At 41.8% G+C, this 21,563-nt stretch overlaps 1 protein-coding gene across 1 annotated transcript in view; it reads right to left on the reverse strand.

Annotated features, from left to right (window-relative positions):
- The window catches only part of LMCD1 (LIM and cysteine rich domains 1), a 69,609-nt gene that overhangs the window by 42,333 nt on the left and 5,713 nt on the right, over window positions 1-21,563 (reverse strand). Inside the window, exon 2 of the mRNA XM_054978268.1 lies at window positions 3,598-3,686. Coding sequence (XP_054834243.1) covers window positions 3,598-3,686 — 89 coding nt within the window. The remainder of the gene's footprint in view (window positions 1-3,597; window positions 3,687-21,563) is intronic.

The raw sequence follows: 21,563 nt of genomic DNA on the forward strand, positions 1-21,563 counted from the left end.
GTCAAAAAAAGTCAAAGTTGCAGTGAATTTCCTTCCCCCTCCCTGCCAAAAAGCTCCTGCTCTAAACTGCCAGCTGCATCCAAAATGCAGAAATAAGAGGGAAAAGTAGTTGTCAGATGAGCTTGCCACTAACACTGACACTAATATCCCATGATTTCATTGCTGCTCATTCAGTAAGGTAAATGTTTGAAAAAAAAATTCTCCTGAAGATAGCTTGTACCATACAATACCTTCCCCCAAATCCAGGTGTTTTTATTAAAGGAATGAACACGTTTCCTCAGCTCCATTCTGTTAACATTTTATTATTCTATTAACTGGAGCAGACCTAAAGGCATAATGGAATCATGGAAGAGTAGTAAAGTAGAACTGAGAAACATTGCTCATATCTTTTAAAAAATCCCTTATTTTGGGATAAACACTGAAAAATTCCAAGGATTCATCAGGAGAGAGCTCTTATCCAACTTCATGTAAACAGACAACCAAATATAAAACCCTAGTATTTTCTTTCAGTTCTTCATTACTTACTTTCTAAAGTAGAAATGAGAAATCTCAAGGACAAAACAATAAAGTCTAGCCCACAATGTATAAACAAGTAAAACCAGGCAATGTAATGCATAGAGAGAAGGAGCTTTTCCATCACAAGGAATCCTTGAGTTTCTGGCATGGCACAGAAGGTCATCGTTGGGGGAGACAACCTATCTGCAATCAATGTTACTCCAAAAAGAAAGGCAGGAAGGATTCTGCATTTTATATGCATCTTGGATCGCTAGTCTGAAAATGTTTTCTCACTGAAATAAAAACAACCCACATTCATGACATACTTGATAGTTTTTGAGAATGCCAGCTGAAGAGATCCATCAAATGGCCTGAATATTTTCATTCAGAAGGGTCATTTGAGTCACTCTAAACTGTACCCTTGGGAGTGGAGGCCTGAAGAATGTGACATTTTTGAAAGATGACATAACTGCTGAAAGACTGGTGTCCTTTGACTGGAATGTCTTAACTATTACCCACTATCAGAAAGAGCAAAGGGACACAAATTTATATACGCTGACCTTTTGACAAAAGAACAGTGTAATGACTCAAAGCACAAAGCCACAAACTAAGGACTACAAGGTCAATGACTAAATCCTGGAAATCTGTAAAGAAAAAAATTGAAGAAATGGAATTGACTAAAGGAAGTACATACAATATCTGCTTTTCCCTATCTGTTTAGCTGAGCGAACTGTATTTATTTTAAAACTGTTTCATTAATGGCCTAATGATTTTTTTCCACCTTCTATAAATTCAGATAGAATAAACAAAAACAATAGACAAGTGAGTTTTTAAAAAAATATATACTTAAGCTACATTAGTGAGAGAGTACAGAATTAACAAGTTTGGGGCCTACAAGGATTTACAGGGCAAGAAAAAGAAAGATAACCTCGCCAAATCTCTCTTTAGAATACTAGAATACTCTCTTTAGAATACTTTAGAATAAATCAATTTCCTAATTAGTATATCTCATTCTCAACATGGCCAAATCTGTAGATACTTAAATACAGAGACTGGAGCCATGAACACATAAGACAGACTATCTGATAAATGCACCAGATTTCTAGAAAAATCTAAAACATAAAAAAAGGGGTTAACCCCTGCCCATAGTAAACACAGTGTCTGTAGCTTTAAGAAACAAATGCCCTCTATGGCCATTGCTAGGCAATCACAACAGCATTGCCAGTTGAAGCCTAGATTTCTGTCATTAAAAGGCAAGGGGAGCGCCAGAGCCCTTTCCAGGGATGTTCTGGCTAGGATTGCCAGGTCCCCCGACTCCCCCTCCTGCAGGAGATCAGAGGCCTAGCACTCACCTTATAGTTTCTCATGTTGCATGCGCAGAACATGCGTGCACTCCCAGCTTGTGAAATGACATCATTTCCAAGAAGTGATGTCATTGCACGGGTCACAGGCTGTCCTTGGAGCACTTCTGCACTACTCAAAGGGGTGAGTTGGCCTGAATTTAGGCCGATTTGGCCCGAATTGGACCACTGTGGAGCACAGGAGCATGTTGAGCTGTCTGACGGCACACCGTGTCACCCAGGGGGTGCACCCCAAGAGAGGCGTTCCCCCCGCTGGCCAGGTAAACAGGGGTGGGGGTGGGAGTGGGGGATCCCTTGCCCCTGGTGGGGGACTGGCATTCCTAGTTCTGGCCTTTAAGGGAGGACTCTGGACAGCAGCAAGCACCCAGCAACTTGCTACCACCCTACTTGCATGACTCACCCAGGCCTAGCTGCTTGCTACTGTTCTTCAGCAGCAGCACCCCGCCCCCCCCACCCCATGAAAGCCAGTGTATTGTAGTAGTTAGAGCTTCAGACTATTATCTGAGGGGACCAAGTTCAAAACTCCAGTCTGCCATAGAATATCACTGGATGACCTTGGCCAGTCACACACAGTCAGCCTAATCTGCCTCACAGGATTGGTGTGAGGATTAAATGGAGGAGAAGAGAATGATATTTGGGTTCCCATTTGGCAAAAGTTGGGATCTAAACTGAAGATAATAAAAAATAAATGGAAATTGTGTTCCCATTTTGAAGAAATATGAGATATACAATAAAGATAATAAAAAATGAATGAAACTGAAGATGGGGGCCAGAAGGGGAGGCAGGAAGGAGAGAAGCAGGAAAAGGTGAAGATATGGGGGATACTAGGAGAAAGAGGAAATAGTGTGAGGAAGAGGATACAAGGGGAAATGAGGTACCTATGTAAGTCCTTGAAGGTTCCCCACTGTTCCAATTGTGCTAGGCCTAGCAGCTGACACAGTGCAAGACTTTTCCTAGGGAGGGACTATAAAGGGTATGGAAGAAGGGAAAACTGAAGATGAGGTGGAGTGGGGAGATAAAAGTAGGTTCGCTGGTGGGCGGAAAGGAAAGAAGGAGGCAGGACAAGATGAGAGGCTATGGGGCTTTAAGGAAAGAGAAACGGGAAATAGTGAGAAAATGAGATACTCTCTCACAAGTCAAATCCCCTGCTTGTTTCTTCATTTCTTTCCCCTTTAATTACTACTCATCAAAATACGTGCCTGAAAGGTCTTACACTTTGGGAGGAGGGGGAATGTAAAAATGAGATGGTAACTGATGAGGCTGTGCCTCCAGTCCCCATTTCTTCATGAGGGACAGTGGTTTCACGGAACAGCAAGGTGGATACATGGTTTGCTACAACTTACTTAAGGAAGAAAGGGAGCTGGCCAGGGAGGAGATGCTCTAGCTTCTAATCTGAAAAGTGGAGAGGAGCAGAAGAGAAGGAGGGGGATTTGGGTGTCTAAGAAACCTATTCCCCTCCAACTGAAGCCTCCTGAGGTATGCCACATAGCATGTCAAAGATGCAGCCAGCTCAAGGCAATCAGTCCCTGACAAGTTGTATTAACAACTTTTTTTCAGATCCATTAGTGAACTTATAACATAGTCTAGTAGCAATTACATCTCACTAAAGTCACCCCTTCCCAACGTGCCATAGATTGTAGTAGAATCAGATTCTTATTTCTAATGTAACTGATATTTGAGTATAGTTGTTATAAACTCAGTCCAAGCTGGGTAAATGCAACACATTGAATAGATTTATTACCTCCAGGAATGTGGCTCAAAGCCTGTGCACGTTCCTCTACATCTTAAGCAAGGCACGCCTCTTCCTGATTGTTGCTGGCTAATAGACATCTGACGAAAGAAAAAAAAAGATCATATAAAGGGATTGTTTTTAAAAAAGCTAGTTATATAGATTTTACCAAGCAGCACAGTAATTATTCTGAAATTTGACTCCTTTACTACTACTACTACTACTACTACTACTACAAACACTTACAAATAACTTGCAAAAAGAGCCCTTTCAGAACCTAATGTATTACTATTCCCCCATCTCAACACTACACAATTCTTAACACATGGTCCCAACAAAGACTTGCAGCAGGACACCAGCTACCAAGTAAGTGTGCAGAGGAAGGCAATGGCAAACCACCTCTGCTTCTCTTACTTGCCTTGAAAGCCCCTTGCTGAGGTCGCTGTAAGGCATTTGTGACTTGATGCCACATACATAGGTAAGTTGGAAAAACACAGATAAGTGAGTATTTTATACTTGGTAAGGAAATAGTAGCTTCCTTTGCTCACTACTTTGCTATGATGAGCTACTCACTGAAAGCATGTGGATATATTTTTATCTAACACACATTGAAGGAAGTAGGATAAGACACAGTGTGGTGTTATTTCTGGTTATTCAAGAATTTGTTTTGCTACATGATAACAAGGAGGAAACATTATTAAGCAGACAAAGAGACTGAAGCACACGGGTGACTTGATATACAAGCCAATCCCACTGGGCCACAAGCCATGTGCACCCAACAAAGACTCAAAGCATTATTTGGAGAATGTGGCTTGTTTCCATGGCTTTGCTGTTATGCTTTGTGGATGGTTTCCATGGCAAATGGAGAAACATGGTAAAAGAAAAAATAATAAAATGTCCTTGGAGGAACTGAAAGGAGGGGAAAGTGTTGTGATAAAGCAATGGTTTATGCTGCTCTTTCATGAGGAATGGCAGGCTAGGAATCTATCAGAAATAAGCCTATATACACAGCTACAAGTTACAGGTCAGTTTTTTCTTTTAAAAAAGGAAGAAAACAAAGAATATTTTGTGGAACAAAACATTTGCATTGAAAAAGGAAAAAAGAACAAGTCTTCAGAAAGTGTTCTTTTTTGGTTAGAGTTGACAATAGATGTACAAGAAGAATAAAAAATAAAGTTGGTTTACGAAGAAATATTATCAAAGAATTATACTATGAAATGTATACTTTGCATCAGCTTTGCCATTTTCCTTCTCTGCCATCCTATCCCAAGGAACTTTCCTAGACTTTCAGTCGCCAGAAGCTTGTTTTCTTATAGCTGGAAGGAATTCTGCTCATCAAGGATCATGTCTTGAGAGGCTTCAGTTCATACTTGAAACTACTGCAGTCTTTTTATTCAATAGCAAAATTCCCACTCTTATGATGGGATGATTGCTTTTAAAGAAGAAGGCTTATAATACGCTACAAAGACCAAGTGGGAACCAGTGTATTGCTTCACACAGACACAGTCTATACAGGCTTTCATAGAGCCAGATGAATCTTTCACCTCCACTTCATTCTCATGAGCAGATTATTTGAGAATGAACTCTGGGAGATTCCTACATGGATCTTACAGTATCTCATTTGGTTTTACTCTTCAGCATCACACAGTGTACTGCGAGGATTTGTACAACTTGCAGCAGCTGAGGCATATTTTGTACCATTGATTTAAAAAGAACTCTGCAACATTTAAACTACATCTTTAAACACATTTTTTTTAAAAAATGAGGATGACACCTATTAAAGGAATAAGGAAGCACAGCAGGGAGAGTAGAGCCTGCACCAATGTTTTATAATGTGCATGCACATGCTCAGCCAGTGAACCTATTTATGAAAATAGGGATAACTTATATCTGTGTCCCTAATTTCATTTCTGACATTTTAATGCAGCTCTTGGTGTAATTTGTACCTTCTTCTTCACTGCGCTATCTTTTTACATATCCCACGTGGGCTGAAGAAATTGATGTTCTATATCATTATCAACCAGTAATTGTAAGATGCCATAGGATTTATCAAGCTTTACTAGTTTGAATCTTCAGCCAAGTGAAAATATCAGCCTTTTATATCTACTATTTGTGTCTGTGCAACAAGCTGTTTTTCAATGCATGGCTCTAGAGCTCAGATGCGAGAAATTGACATTCCTAAAAGATCTCTTTCAAATAATACCTGCCAAAATTGAATCTCAGTAACAGTGAGCCTGCCAGCTTTTAGTTTTCTTAAAAGCTGCTGCTGCCACCAGAAAGAATGCCTTATTTGCTCAGAAATATGAATTTCTATAAGTTGCATTCCAAAATCTCATAATTAATGCTGGCAAATCTTGGGAAATGAGGGAGGAAGTGAAAAGAAAATTAAGCTCAGGGAAAGTGAATTGCAGAAAAAGAAACAAGGAACCTGAATATTATTCTTTGACTTTCTCAAGCTCCACCTAAGTACAAAGTTGCTTCTGTAGTTGATGCAGTGAAATATGGAGTGCAGTTTTGCAGTAAGAAAATGAAAAATGCCACAGAAATTCAAAACACAGAGTTGTCAGGAGTATGGGGAAAAATGAAAGAAACCTAAAGTCTTATCAGGAGGACAAGAGACTCCATGCATTTAAGACCTTATTTTGGAAATTCATATTAAAAATATATATTTATAACACAATTTCACAGGAAGAAAGCCAACCGACATGGTTTGTTCTAAGGCAAGCATATGTGGAGTACTTTGCAGTAAACTTGGCCCCAGTTCTAAAGTATCCAACACCGATGGTCATTTAAGAGTGCTGAAAACAGTTTGCAAGAGTCATCTCCTTCAGTGATGTACACAGGGGTCATTTCATAGAAAAAGAACTGCAGGAACTCATTAGCATAACTCATTAGCATATGCCACACCCCTCGATTGGGACAAAATGGCCAGGATTTGGCTGCTGCCAGACGGGGGAGTGTTCCCCCACCTGGCAGTGGCCCGATCAGGGCCGTTTTGCCCCCCGATCCAGCCCCAAATGGCTATTTGGGGCACGTTTTGGCCTGAATCAGGCCCAAAACAGCACGGCACTGGGTCAGTGCCAGGCAGGCCCAAAATGGCCATTTACGCCCGTTTCAGCCTGGATCAGGGCCAAAACAGTTGGGTCCATGTCGGTGCTGGGTGGGGGACGCTTCCCCCACCCGACACTGACCTGATCTGGGCCGTTGTCTGGTTTCACTTTGATCCCACCTCCTCCCTCTCAGGGTGGCCTGATCTCGTTCTCCTCCCCTACCCTCTGCCGTTTTGGGGCTGAAATGGGCCCAAAATGGCCATTTTTGACCCGTTTCAGCCAGGATTGGGGCCGAAATGGCCGGGACCAGGTCAGTGCCGGGCGGGGGAGGCTCCACATGCCTGACACTGACCCAATCCAGGCCATTTTGCCCCCAATGGGGGCCGTTTTGGGCCCATTTTGGTGCCAAAATGGGCGGGACCACATTGGTGCCGGGTGGGGAAAGCTTCCCCCACCTGGCACTGCCCCAATCTGGACCAAAATAGGCCCCAAATGGCTGAAAACGGCCATTTTTGACCCATTTCGGCCCAGATTGGGGCTGAAACGGCTGGGACCCGGGCCGGTGCCAGGCGAGGGAGGCTCTTCCTGCCTGGAACCGACCCGATCCCGGCCATTTCAGCCCCGATCTGGGCCATTTCAGCCCTTATCCAGGCCGAAATGGGTCCAAAATGGCCAAAAATGGCCATTTTAGGCCCGTTGCAGACTGGATTGTGGCCAAAACAGCTGGGATCAGTTCGGTGCCAGGCAGAGGATGCTTCCCCCACCTGGCACCAACCTGATCAGGGCCGTTTTGGCCCCAATTGTGGCCATTTTGGCCGTAATTGAGGCCTAAACGGCTCAAAATGTTTTCAAGTCAGGTGTGCGGGGCCTCAAAATGACCCCTGGATGTACACATACACACACACATGCACACAAGCTTCTTTCCCCCTCCCCATTCTTGTTTCTGGTCAAATAGAGTTTGCAACAATACAAATGCCTATAAAATCTAGAGGTCAAAAGTGGGAAGATGTTACAAACATCAGTCCTTCTGACTTTTAACTGTCTGAAAATGCTACTTCCTAGCTTTTTAGCTACACCGAGACTACAGTACTAACAATTTTTACAGAGAAACAATCTCAATTGACACCTCAATTGGACATCATACCACACTTTATCTGAACTGCAACATACTGCAACACACACAAATATGGCTTGCTTGTTCAGTCCATGTGCTCCTGTGCTCCTCTCTAGCGTCACCAGCTCGGGCTTGGGAATATATTGGAGATTTGTGGGCAGTACCTAGGGAGGGACTTCTATTTCCCCTAGGGCTCTATGATATACCTAGGGTTGCCAAGTCTCCCGACCCTCCGGGCAGGAGGTTAGAGGCCTGGCACCTACCCTCTGGCTTCCCCCAAAATGTGCACATGCTCCGGACTTGCATGATGTCATTTCTAGGAAATGATGTCATCATCTGGGTCCTGTGCTGTTCCCGTGCCCTGCAGCGGCCTGATTCGGCACTCCCGCGCCTGCATCGGCCAGGTAAGTGGGGTGGGGTGTGGAGGATGGAAGCAGGGGATCCACCGCCTCTGATGGGGGACTGGCATCCCCAGGTATATCCTCTGAAGCTGCCCTCTTCTTCAGGGGAACTGATTTTTGTAGTCTAATTCAGGAAGAAATTCATAATTCAAGGAGAAATTCAGCCCTGACCTGGAAGTTGGTAATTCCACTCCTCCCCTTGCCCTATGCATACAGCATGATTGAAGGTAAGAAGCTTTCTAACTCCAACTGCATATGACAACTAGATGCAGATGTTTTATCCCACCCTCCACCCATACACACACACACTGATATTCTAAAACAGGTTTTAATCCCAGAAAATGAACTCCAATTTACCTAGTGTTACAATTTGGACATCATAAGCAATTTTATTTTATGAAAACATTTATTTATATATAGCTCAAGGTGGTTTACAAAATCAAAAATTTAAAAGTACAATATGCAATCAAACTTCATATAACATTATCCTGCCATAAGAGATTTCTCTGACAGTTGAACACTTACTGTGCTCTGTGTTCAGAGGGAGAAATAGAAAAAAGGACCAAGCTAGGGAGCATGGGCATGACAAACAATCTATGTATAAGGCCTTGGCAGCAGATTGAGAGTTTAAATGGCTTGACATATCTGAATGTGTCCACTGTTAGGTAAATATGCTCAGGACTGCAACTCTAACTATACCAAATGTTGTAAACTCCATCAAAATTTTTATAGCATTATCGCATCAGTAATTGGTGGAAGTCTCATCTTGTTATTAATATCATTTGTGAGTCTTTCAAATGTATTGAAAACAGCAGAGCCAAATAAATATTGAGCATACGACTCATTTGTCTTGCATGTATGAGAAATGCAAAGGGTGGGGGGAACACAACAACCTTTTGTGAAGATAGCCCAAGAGTGAACATAGCCAGACTCAACATGTTTGATACATGCCTCTTGGCAACATTTTTAATCCCTATAAGCATTTTGGTTTGTGATGCTGTGCTGCATTGCAGCTGTTAGTTGGTAGCACAAACAAATCCAGAGTTGGCTAGTGCTTCCCTAAGCAGTGCAAGAACAATAGAGGTCTCTACAAACTGAGTTATCACTGAGGAGCTAGGATTACAGAGAGTTCTATGGAGTGTTCTGCATTCTGGCACCTCCTGCTGCTGAACATATGTATACACAGCAGCCAACAAGGACCTCTTAGATAAAGTTACTCCACCCTTAAGGGGATATGAATTAACTGTTACAGTCCGTCAAATATTGGCTTGAAAATGATTAAAAACTTGTTGCAAATCATGATCTTGTAATACTCCTCAATCCAGTTGAGTATTCTGTTGATGAATGGCTCAAAAGTGCTGCCAGATACAATCACTAATCCTGCTGACTGCTAAGATCCCCAAAGCACATACCTCATGTAAATGATGTTCTGTAGGCTGCATTGTAAGCCAAACATTTATTCTGGTGTTCACCATTACACAGACTTTCTTTCAAATATACTAAAAGGGTGTAAGCATACTATACAAAGAAGTTACATCATGAGTTCTAGTCCACAAAAGCTTAGACTTATTTGGCAGATAATGGTTCTACAAGTCTCCTATACTTTTCTCTGTGTTTGGAATTAACTGGAGGACCATTTCAAATCAGTTCTAACTGGTGGAATTTGTTTGGTATGGGCTGATCGCATCAGAGAGGTGTTTTGGCAACTTATTTTTTTTAAAAGGACTACTGAATTTAGTACAGAAGAGTCTTGAACATTCTTCCTTGATAATATCTCTGGTTTCAGCCCATAGTTCTTCTGGTTCTTCAGGAATATTATTTAGATTATATTTTGGCACTATGATTATTTTAGTGTTTCTCTTCAGCTTTATTCTAATTTTTGTTATCAGCAACTCATGATCTGTATCACAAGCCACCAGCCCCGACCTTAACAGGGCCGGAGTTTGCAGATTGCGGGCAAGGGGAGGGCAGCTTGGCTGTCTTCCTCCCAGCCGGCAGCTCCAAAGCAGCTCCCAGGGATGCTCGGGGAGCAGCGGGATTCAAAACACCCAGCCAGCAAATCGAAGCGGCTGACTGGGAGGAGGGCACGGACTTTGTCCCCGACCTGAGAGAACAAGTTTTCTCTCAGGTTCAGTCCCCCTCTATTTAAAAGGAGCTGGCCAGGAGCAAGTGGCAGTTCGGCTCCAAACAGCGAAAATCCAATCACATTAGATTTTGCAATCAACACTTATCTGGCTGAAAACCTGTCACCTCTTGTTCTGAATATAGCCAAATATTAACGTAACATTGCCTTGTCTATCATCTTTTTTTCGCCTATGTCTGCATCTTTTGCAGCTGCAGTATTTGGTAACTTCACAAACTAATTAAGCAATTCTCTCCCTTATAGCAATAAAGGGTACCAGTACTTGTCTGCCATTCAGGATATAAGTACCACATTTCAGACCAAAAGGGGGACTCACCACACACCTTGAAGTGGCTAGAAAAGGAAACGTTCCTCTTTCTCTTTAGCAGCTATGACAGGCAATAATTCAACTAAAGATTCCTGCAGCACTTTATCAGACTCTAGTAAAAGCCTGACATGCTGAACCTCTGGTCCCCATACAGATATTAAAACTGTTTAGCTTCTAGCTCTCTTGACTGAATGACTAAAACCCGTTAACTCTGCAGATGCTTGTCAGTCTCTATAGGCTGGATTCTTCAGTTTGCTAGTCTGTCTTTCGAATGTTTTAGGCCACTTTTGCAAGTGGATTTTCCTCTATGTAAACGATTGCTAAAGTGCATCATTCAATGTGTGTGAAAGCAGCTGTGACGTTCTCTTGTCTTTAAACTGCGGAAATGGCACCAGAGGAATTTTTAAATTCAAAAATAACTAACTCGTTTATTTATTTTAGAGGGGAAAGGTCAGGTGAAATCTGGTAATTCAACATATATATCTCTGAGGTAAAATCAGAACATATACCGACGTTAGTTCTTATATTCCTCACAGATACTTAAAGGCTTATGTTTTGATGCTTTGGTTCCCTTGTTTCCCCCCCAAGCACTAGTATACTTTCTTTTAGTCTCTTTCTCTTCTGGAGTTGGGAATGCTGGTACCCTCTTTCTAGTACCCCAGTCCCTTTCTCTTCACACATTAGTGCTTTCCTTCAAGTTGTTAACTGAATCTGAAGGTCTCCACAGGCAGTTACCAAACACACTCAGCCAGGGATCTCTTCATTCTCCAGAGCTACCTCCCTGTTTGAATGGGCAGAGAAAATCTCCTTTCCTTAGAAGATCTATCCCCTTTCTTTGGCCAGTCTGGGAGTCTGCACCTACTCCCCAAACCTCCTTGCCAACATTCCCCAATTCTTCTGCCAGTGTTAAAACTGCTCTCCATTAGGTCTCTGTCTCCCAACTCTTTACAGCCATCTCTCTCTCCAAGGACTGAAAATAGACCCTCCTCTTTCCAACTCATCTACCCAATCAGATTCCTTGGAGTAGCCTGTCACTCAAAGCTCTGAGATTCGGTGAGGGAATAATCTGCAACCACCCTGCAGCTGTTTCAGCCCTTCTATGCTTTTTAAAACCTGCAACCTGTCACAGCAGCCTTACTCTGCAGACCTCTTTTTGGGTTACACAGATTGGTCAGCCACTGACAAAGAGCTTAGACTAGCAGCCTACTAGTTTCTCTAGGTGGAAAACATTTACCAAAGAAGTCACATTAAGAATACAATCTTATCACTCATTTGTGGCTAAAAGAAGCCAGCTAGTTCACACCCCTTAGCAGAATTCCCTCACCACATCACAGCAGTCCCAAGCAGGCCCAAAATTTTTTATCTGGCAGTAACAAGTACAGCTATAGTTGTGAATTTAAATGTAGCAAGCCAGACTGCACTACAAGCTTGGCAAGGTCCCCTTCAGCTGCAAAGTATTCCATACCGTATAAAGCTAGATTAATCCAGCCTCAGCCCCTGAGCACAAAGAAGACTTCCAGATGCCACTTGTGGTGGTTGCACATCCTCCACTCAGCATTACATCTGCTGTGCTTTTTTAAAAAAGCTTGTGCTTAAGATTTATTATTATTATTTATTTGATTTATAGCCCACCTGCCTGCCCTGCGAGCATGCTCAGGGCAGGTTACAACAATATAATAATACAAAAATAGACATTTAAATACATTAAAACCTGAATCATCAATACATATACAATCAAAATCCCAGATGGCCGCCCCCTCTACTCTTTCCCAACCAAAATAGAAACAAGGGGGCAGAGGGATACAAACTGGTGTCGCCACTGTGGCTTCACATATGAGGGGGCAGATGGTTATAAAGCCCCTCACCCACCGACGGGAGACTGGTAGGGAGGGATTTCTAAGAAACCTTATACTGGCCTCAGCCATAAGCCTGGCGGAACATCTCTGTCTTACAGGCCCGCTGAAAAGATATAAGATTTTGGCAGGCCCTAGTATCCTCCGACAGAGAGTTCCACCAGGTTGGGGCCAGGACTGAAAAGGCTCTGGCCCTGGTTGAGGCCAGCCAAGCCTCCCTGGGGCCAAGGACCACCAGTAGATGTTTTCCTGCTGATCTGAGCACTCTCTGGGATATATGCTGGGAGAAGCAGTCCCTCAGGTATGTTGGCCCCAGTCCGTTTAGGGCTTTAAAGGTTAAGACCAAAACCTTGAACCTGATCCAGAACTCCATGAGGAGCCAATGCAGCTCCTGCAGGATCGGAGCAATACATGTCCTGTATGGTATATTCATCAGGATACGTGCAACAACATTCTGGACCCGCTGTAATTTCCAGGTCAGACCCAAGGAAAGCCTTGCATAGAGACAGTTACAGTAATCTAGTCTGGAGATGATCATTGCATGGATCACTGTGGCTACTGGCTAGGTCATGGGTAGACAGATAGGACGCAAGCTGCTTGGTCTGCTGAAGATGAAAAAATGCAGACTGGGCAACTATTGTGACCTAGCTCTCCACTGATAGAGAAGAGTCCAGCATCACTCTGAGACTCTTGACCAATAGAACGGGTACAAGTGGTGCCCCATCAAAGGTCAGGAGTCAGATTCCCAAATCCAACAGCTTACGGCTCAAGTCTTTTCTTCTACTACCAAATGATCCTAGGGCAGAGCATATAAACAAAGCCTTGCTTGTGGGACTGTGTAGATACATCTTGGAGATGCACAAAGAAGGATTTTCTAGCCAATACTTATGCATAAGCACACAAATGCACAAAAGCCACCCTCCTCACTGTAAAAGCCATATTAGACAATATTTTGTAATAATAGTGAATCTGTTGAAACAAAGAAAAAAATGAGTGAGCTACATTCATAAAAACAGAGACAGTAGAATTAAGAGACTTGCCAAATATAAATCTATTGTTTGTGTACAAATAAAAACATTACTGGACCAGCCTTTAATCCAACACAAGTCAGGACATTTCTACAGTGATTGTTGCCATTTTATTAGCAACAGGAGAGCCTTGCCCCCAGTTTCTATCCTTGTTTGAACTCCGTGTACAAAATGAATGCACAGAATATGTTTTTTTTTCAAGTTGACTTTGAGTCTAGGTATGGCAAAACAGTCTGGATAAAATAACCAAGACCCAGTTCAAGGCTTCACCCACTGCTAGGAACAAAACCAAGGCAAATATTTGAGATTCAAATAGTTTCAATATATAATAATCTCATTCAGTCCTGCATTTTCTCAGTCTGGCCAAAACTGAGGCCTGGGCAAGAACAGCTGAAAATACTGCAAGAAACATTTACGTGGAACTGAGTGCTACTAATAGAGGAGTCTGAGTTGTTATCCTGAATGGCTGTTGACACTTTTCTCATGTAATGCTCGCTCACATTCAGTGTTAGTCAAGTGAACTCAAATAAAATATACATGTATCGGCAAACCACCCCAATAGTCTCTTGCCTTGAAAACCCCACTGGGGTCGCCATAAGTCAGCTATGACTTGAGGGCACCACACACACACACATACATCCAGTGTACATTCACAGCTCTTCCACTTTCTGTACAATGTTACAGGAGACATTTAAAGTGAAAATGATTATATCGCTTTCAGTGGCCAAAGCACTACACACACATTATCTAATTGTAAAGATTTAGGACAACCCTATAACTTAGGCCATTCCCATATTGCAGATGAGGGTTTTCAAGTAGATTCGCTCATATGATCTAGGAAGGCTGGATCTGCCTTTGTGGAAGAAAATGAAATGAGAAGGCATGGAGAAATGAAATGGAAAGAGTAAAGCTTCTGACATAACAAGATCTGTAGGAAAAGAACACTGAAAGGCACAAAAGAGCTCATAGGTACATTAAGATTGAGGGAGAAAAAATTAGCCCAAGCATCATGGCAAGGTGGGGATGTAAACTTAGGTCTTCCAGATCCTGGTCTGATGCTCCAATAGCCACATGCCTCTGGTTGTCTCTAAGACCACTGCCAACATTAGCCCATCACATTCATGCCCAGTTCTACCCCTAGCTTTCTAATGCTTTCTGTTTCATTCATACAAATGCTTAGATTCAGTCACGGCATATAGATGTGGTAGAAAGTCACCAGAAAACAAGATCTCTTTGCAGTGATTTTTGGCATGTGGTTATAATGCTGCACCAATGACAGATTTGTGTAGCGGAGAATCTAAACATGTGCAAACTGTAAATTTACCGTCCTCTATTTTGGTAGTGAGCCAGTGTACAGACTGTGTACAGTCTGTGCTAACATAGCTTTGCTTACATGTAAATTTTCTGCTTTCTAGTTCAGAGATCACAAAACATCGTTTCCTTTCTTCCAACTTACACATCTGCTACTTGCTGGCAGCCATCAGCAGAAACATCCACGCACACACACACCCCTTTCTTCTCTACAGCACTCCTTAAAGCAGTATGTTAACATGCAGAGACATAAAGGATTTTAAATACACTTTTTAGTCTGGAACCCTCAAATTCTAGCATTGACCGTCAGCATGCAATTTTCTCTATGCTTTTAATCAGGATTATCCTATCAGCTTCTTGATTGGCAGGAACTACTATTTCCTGCTAATTTATGACTACACATCAGCAAACTTTGCACACTAAACACTAGATAGAACATATTTCATCATGTATTTGAATACACAAATCAGCAACAGTGTGGTTTAATATCATCCATGTCAATAAATCCAATTGAGTTCTAAAATAGTTAAGGACATGTTGCTAAAGAAAGGGTTTTTGTTATTTTGGCCAGAGAGAAAGGCACCAGGATCTAAGGAAACTATTCCAAGGACAGCTGCCCAATTTCAGCCACGGTCCAGTGTGACAAAGATGTAACAGTGCAAAAGTGGCTCTGCAAATATCATGCCATTCCAAGAGCAAATACTTGGCAGGATTCCTTTCTCCAGCAACAATGTGTGAATTCATGATGAGAGAGAGAGAGAGCAGAAAGGTTTTACCCCCAACTGACTGGTTTTGAAATGGATTTGGCAAGAACTGAACTAGAACTCTAATAACAAGAAATAATGGTATGGCATAGGCAGTGATCTGGAACAAGAATCCATCCAAACTCAAGATATCAAATACAATTAATTGGCTTTATATTGCCTCCCCTTCCTTTTGCATTTCAGATGACTGTATTCTAATAGGGTGCTGATTACCAAGGTAACCGTTATTCAGATATGGCACAGTCTAACTGCACTCAGTAAGTTTTATGGCTATGTAGAACATTTTTATCTCACTCTGATTCCATGCAGCTTAGAGTGGTACATGGTTTCCCATTCCAGATCTCATTCTCACAATAAACCCTGTAAAAAGAGGATGAAAAGACTGACTAGGTTATCCAGTGAACTTCACATTAGGATTTGAACTTACGTCTTCCAGTTTCACTACACTATCATTCTGTGCTAGTGTGGTTTAGACTAGGAAATCTAGCCAAACTGGGGAAATCTTCACATATGTATACAGAACTTTTTGGTAGAAGACAGGCTATGTATAATACTTTCTCACAGAAAGTATGTTCTTACCATTTCTGAATGTTGCTTTCATATGCTTGTGTGTGGGCTGGAAAAAGCAAAGGGATCTCTTTCTGTCTCAAGGTACTTCACTAGAGTTATGCTCACATTATAGTGAAAGCAAGTACATCTTGTCTGTACATGTGTACACATATTTTTAAGAAAGAGCTAATGTGTGTTCACTTTACAAATAAAACCGGGTACCAGTACCTGGATTTATCTGTGGTTTCAATCACACATCCCTCTGTACATGCATTCAATGTAACATGAGAATTGCTCAATGTATGTATAAAGAAAAATCAGGTCTTCACTGTACATGGATTGTATGTGCTTTCACTGTGCCTTGTGAATGGGACTTCGAAACCAGTTCATTGCATGTTTAATAAAGAATGGCCTGACATTGTCTAAGGTGAGTTTGGCTATGAATGAACAGCCATATGACTGGATTTCAAGGAAAACAAGTACAGCCAAACAGGAGGACAAAACAAATAAAATTTTCTTAATGCTGACAACTGGTGCACTTTGGGAACGACCCTAGGCAAGTCTACTCAGACACATCCCATTTTACTCAATGGGCCTTACTGCCAGGGAAGTGTTCTTAGGGTTGAAGCCTAAGCATATAATTCACTAGGAGGTTAGAAAGCATTATTAAAGAGATAGCCTGCATTGTTATCTGTTTGGTGACTGGTTGGCAGCTTTTCCCATGTTTTTTTTGAGCTAGGCTACCTTCATCTAGTGGTATATGGAGGCAGTGTCTATGCCTGCCCACCCAAGCTTTTATAGTGTTCAGTGTGGGTAATACGGTCTTTCAAAACTGCTGATGCCTCAGCAATGTTAGTATTTTATTATCCTTATAAATATTCTATACTATAGGCATGTTGTTTCTGGCTTTTAATTATACCTCGTTAAATCCAATTAAGTGACTCTGTAAACCAATTATTTTATGCAATAGAAGCTTAAGGCCAGATTGAAATGAAGGTGCAGCTGGTATACATCCCCACATTGGCAAAAGGAATTTAATTCTATAAAGATGTACTAGATAGCCTTCCAGACATGCTTGGAACATATGAGTCTCTGATGTGTGTCTGTGTGTGGGAATTTCATGAAACCTCATTGGTGATGTGGACAACCTGGGAGAACAACGTTTCAGCTGCTTGGCTTTCCTGCAGCCTCTCAAAACCCTGCTGAAAGTATGGATGGAAACAATCAAGGATGCAGCCAGATGGATGGAACATGCTACAGGAAGTTCCTCGCTACTTTATGTTCCTAGCAGAAGCTTTGGATCTGGGATAAGTTTGATAGCCACCAAAACTTTGAGAAGTGAATGAAACGAACAAGAAAAAAGTTAGGGAAGGACCATAACGGACCATTTTTTCCTGACAGAATTCCTGTGCCTTTAATATCTACATAGCACATAGAAAAACATCACTTGATAGAAGGCGGGGGGAGGGGGGGTGCTGCTTATTCTGGTCGAGATTGCTCATGCTTCTTCATTGCAGTGGGGCCTGTCCGTCCTTATGACCTCCAGTCAAATGACATTTCTAAGCCACCAATACAATCCCAAAGATTTCATAACTATAGCCAAGTCATTCTTACTGGGTATTTTGTGGACTGATCATATAACTGTTAACAAGCGTTGTATAGTTAGTTTCAGACTAGGATCTCAGAGACCCAGGTATGAATCTCCACTCTAACATTCTTGCTGAGCCAAAAATCCTATATTCCCTTAATGGCTGCCCAGTTCTTATTTTATCAGCAGGCTTCATAGAGTTGGGTGGGAACATTTATTACACAACCTTTGCAAAGTAACAACTGAAAGATCTTGACCTAAGAACTCATTCGCATGCCTGCTACTTGTTTACTGTACTATTGGAAAGCCCATAATATTTAAAAGAAATCTGCAAGCACATAGGGAGCATACCCATGGACCGAATATAGCCTTAGACAAAAGCAGTTTCAGGAAGGGGAAACAGAGCAGGAAGAGGACCAAAGGTGCGTGACCCTTACAAACAGATCTTAGGAATTCTGCAGATCAGCTGGGTCTAGAACAGAAAAGGCTAACCAAAGCCCCCACTCTGAGCTTTATATATGATTATTCTCTCTAGGATGTGTTTATGGTTTTGACTTCAGTTTTTACCCCTATATGCAGCAGTGAGCAGGAATATTAGGCTCCCACTCTCTTTCTGCTTTGGCATTGGCGAAAATGAGCCCCATCAATAAAGTAATGCATCAATTCAGCAATTGTAGGTGCTTCCATAGACAGTGTTATAGTTCAGTATTTCCATCCAGTTGTGTATCTGCAGCTCTAAATGTAATGCTGTCATATGCTGAAATGGGGTGATAGCTGAAGTCAAAGTGCTAGTTCACAAATTGTTTCCTCCACTGCTGCAATTCGTGGGAGAAGAAAATGGGTGAGCCAATTACTATTTCCAGTGCTGCTGAACTGAGTAGCCCCTGCAGCTAGCATTGTCAGCCATGTACTGACAACCCCCAGGAGTTTTTGGGGTGGGGCATGGTGTGCATCACAGTGTGCAATGCTGCAACATCACTTCCTCGTACATAACCAGAAGTAACATCACAGAATTTTGCTCTGCTGCTCCACCAAGCACCAGTGAGAGCCCAGGGGTGTGAGGTCTCTCATCACAGAGACTTGGCAGCCCTACCTGCAGAGCTTACTTGTAAGCACAGCAAGGGCCACTCAGCTTGGCTTGCTCCAGGGCTGGTTCGATTTTCTTTAGCACAGGATGAGCAATGTCACCGTTATGATAATAGACATGGTATTATGCACCAAGTCAGTAGGGTAACTGAGGGATTAACAGTGAAATTCTAAGCAGTATTACTCCATTGAAATCAATGAGCTTAGACTGGAGTAACTCTGCTTAAGAACTTTTAAAACAGAGGAATACAGGCAGTTTTATGTGGTAAAGTTCAGCTACAGGTTTTACACCACGGTGAGAATTCAGTTGTTTTGGTATTGTATTTCTGGAATCCGTGCTGTAAATTAATTAGGAGTCAAACAGAAAGGAAGGAAATCATTAAGCCCTATCTGGTGATTGCACAGAAAGGAAGAACACAGACTTCGAAAAGAATATTCTCTTCTGAAGGAGACATATTAAGGCAATCATATTTTATTCTGTGTTAGAGCACTGGTGTAGAAAGCAAAAATAAGAATACATGAAGAAAGTTTCAACAGGTTCTTCTTTTTCTTTTACTTTGCAAGGGACTGCTGGTGTATTAGAAGAGAAAATAATTAAATAATTCAAAAATATGCTATGAGTAGAGTTGTCAGCTCCAGGTTGGGAAATTCCCAGATATTTGAGTGAGGAGCCTGGGAAGGGTAGAGTCTAGTGAGCTCAGCAGAGAAGTGACGTAATAAAGTCCACCCCCTAAAGCTGCTGTTTTCTCCAGGGGAGCTGATCCTTGTACTCTGGAGATCAGTTGTAATTCTGGGAGCTCTCCAATCATCACCTACAAGTTGACAACCCTAGTCATGATGAGCCAAAAGTGAAGAAGACACATGCACAGAATTAATTAACATTGTGAAATTCTCTCCTTTTTCCTGGAAGGTATCTGCACAGAAATCAAGACATAAGAGAACTGACTGACAACAAACTAAATCTAGAGGAATCCATTCACCCCCACAACTTTACATTCTACCCTAATCTACTCTGTGGCCAATTGTAGTTAACATTTTCACCTACATCCCATTGATTTCAGTAGGGTGACCCAAATTCTCTCTATGTAACACTGCAGCCATATCATTGAGTTGTGTACTTAAAACATACACAACAGCTGAATCATCTGAAACTCAGTTTTGAGTCTCGTATTGCAAAGCCAGATTTGACTAACAAGCTTGATCTTTTTCTCTTGAAGAAATGGCTTTGGGAGTGGATTTCATGTTCTTAAGTTACATCTCCAGGTCAGTGCCAAAGTGTTTTTAATAATGTTCAAAAGGTGCAACCTATCAAGTTTGATCTTTGTTTTGACTTAAGTTTCTTCATTTTTCATTTTAAAATAAATGCTTCCAATAGAGAGTTCTTTTCTGCCCGCAGCTTCTCTTTTACTCTTGACATGTTGCTTAAGGCATCAACAATAATTAAGCCCAACAGTGAGTGAACAATCACAATTTCAGGACCCTGCAACAAGCCTTAATGGATTCCAGACTCTATTCACAAATTTCCTCCAACTGACTCTGTGACGTTGCCAAGTCAGACTCCAAACTGACAGTAGTTCACCCCATGCCTAGAAAAAAAAATAGTGCTCTTCTCACAATCCGGGAAATTAAGCAGTCGTCTACTGCAGAGATGCTTGGCCCAGCCATGTGTTTGGCATTACTCTGCTAGTTAGAAAGACTGATCTCAAGGACTTTCCTTTGTTTTCATTAGGCAACAACATTCCTCTTTAGCCAAAGCCTGTGGTTTCTTTCTTGTGTGTTCATGTTGCACTTGCTCCGTCTATGGTGCTGATGGTGGTTGTTCAGAAGGAACCGTTTTAAAAGAAAAAAAGATTTAAGAGAAACCAATATTCCATCTCCCAGCCAGCACTCTTGATTCCCTGTCCTTCTAGACTCTTCAGATGGTCCTAGAAATCACAAATTAGGAGGCAGGGCTTCTGGCTGGAACTAGGCACTTCTTTACTGCCTGAGAACATATCAGCCTGAAAGGGAGGGATACTTCCCTAGAAGGGCCAGATATGGATTCAACTCCTCTAAAGGAGGAGTCTAGAGCCGTGCAATTTGAGGAAATGTCAGCAGATATTTTCATAGTATCTAGTGAAAAAACAAAGATGGAAGAAAAAGGAATGCACAGGAAGGGAATGTGTACTTTGGGTGTCACTCTGCTTAGGACTGCACTGTGAGATGAGCAAACTGGCCCGCTGATGACCTAGAGACCATAGAGTATATCCCCAGAAGCAGGGATGTAATTTCCCAGTAATTTCCCCCCTTGTGAGTCTGGGCTTGTTCTATTGAATTCAAAAGCAATACTACTTCAAAGGATTTTAATGCTCTTATTTGCACATCCTGAATGTTTTGTTCAGTTTTACCTCTTTCTCCTAGTGATGTAACCACATTTTAAATTCAGGTGTTTTCAACAGAAAGTGTAGTGAGAATAACTGCCTCAAGAAACAATTGTTTCACACCTCTCTTCCAATTACACGAGGTATTTCAATTTAGTTTCTTCCTTCATCGCCTTTCCTTTCCTTATGTATTTGTTTATTCAAGCTCCCAGGCACAGTTTTGATGTTCTTATTAATTCTATGTTTTTATAGTATATACAGTTTCATTTTATTTTTAGGTACTTAAATATTATTATTGAAATTACAGCATTTTGAAACCTGCCTTTCCAGCCCTCTGTAGTCTGTGGTTGTTTATTCTAGTTATTTGCAAGGGCAGAGGGGTTGGTACAAAGAAGGGGAAATTCCGCTATACCACAGGTTGGAG

Source organism: Eublepharis macularius, chromosome 4 (genome assembly GCF_028583425.1).
Source record: "Eublepharis macularius isolate TG4126 chromosome 4, MPM_Emac_v1.0, whole genome shotgun sequence".
Lineage (NCBI taxonomy): Eukaryota > Metazoa > Chordata > Lepidosauria > Squamata > Eublepharidae > Eublepharis > Eublepharis macularius.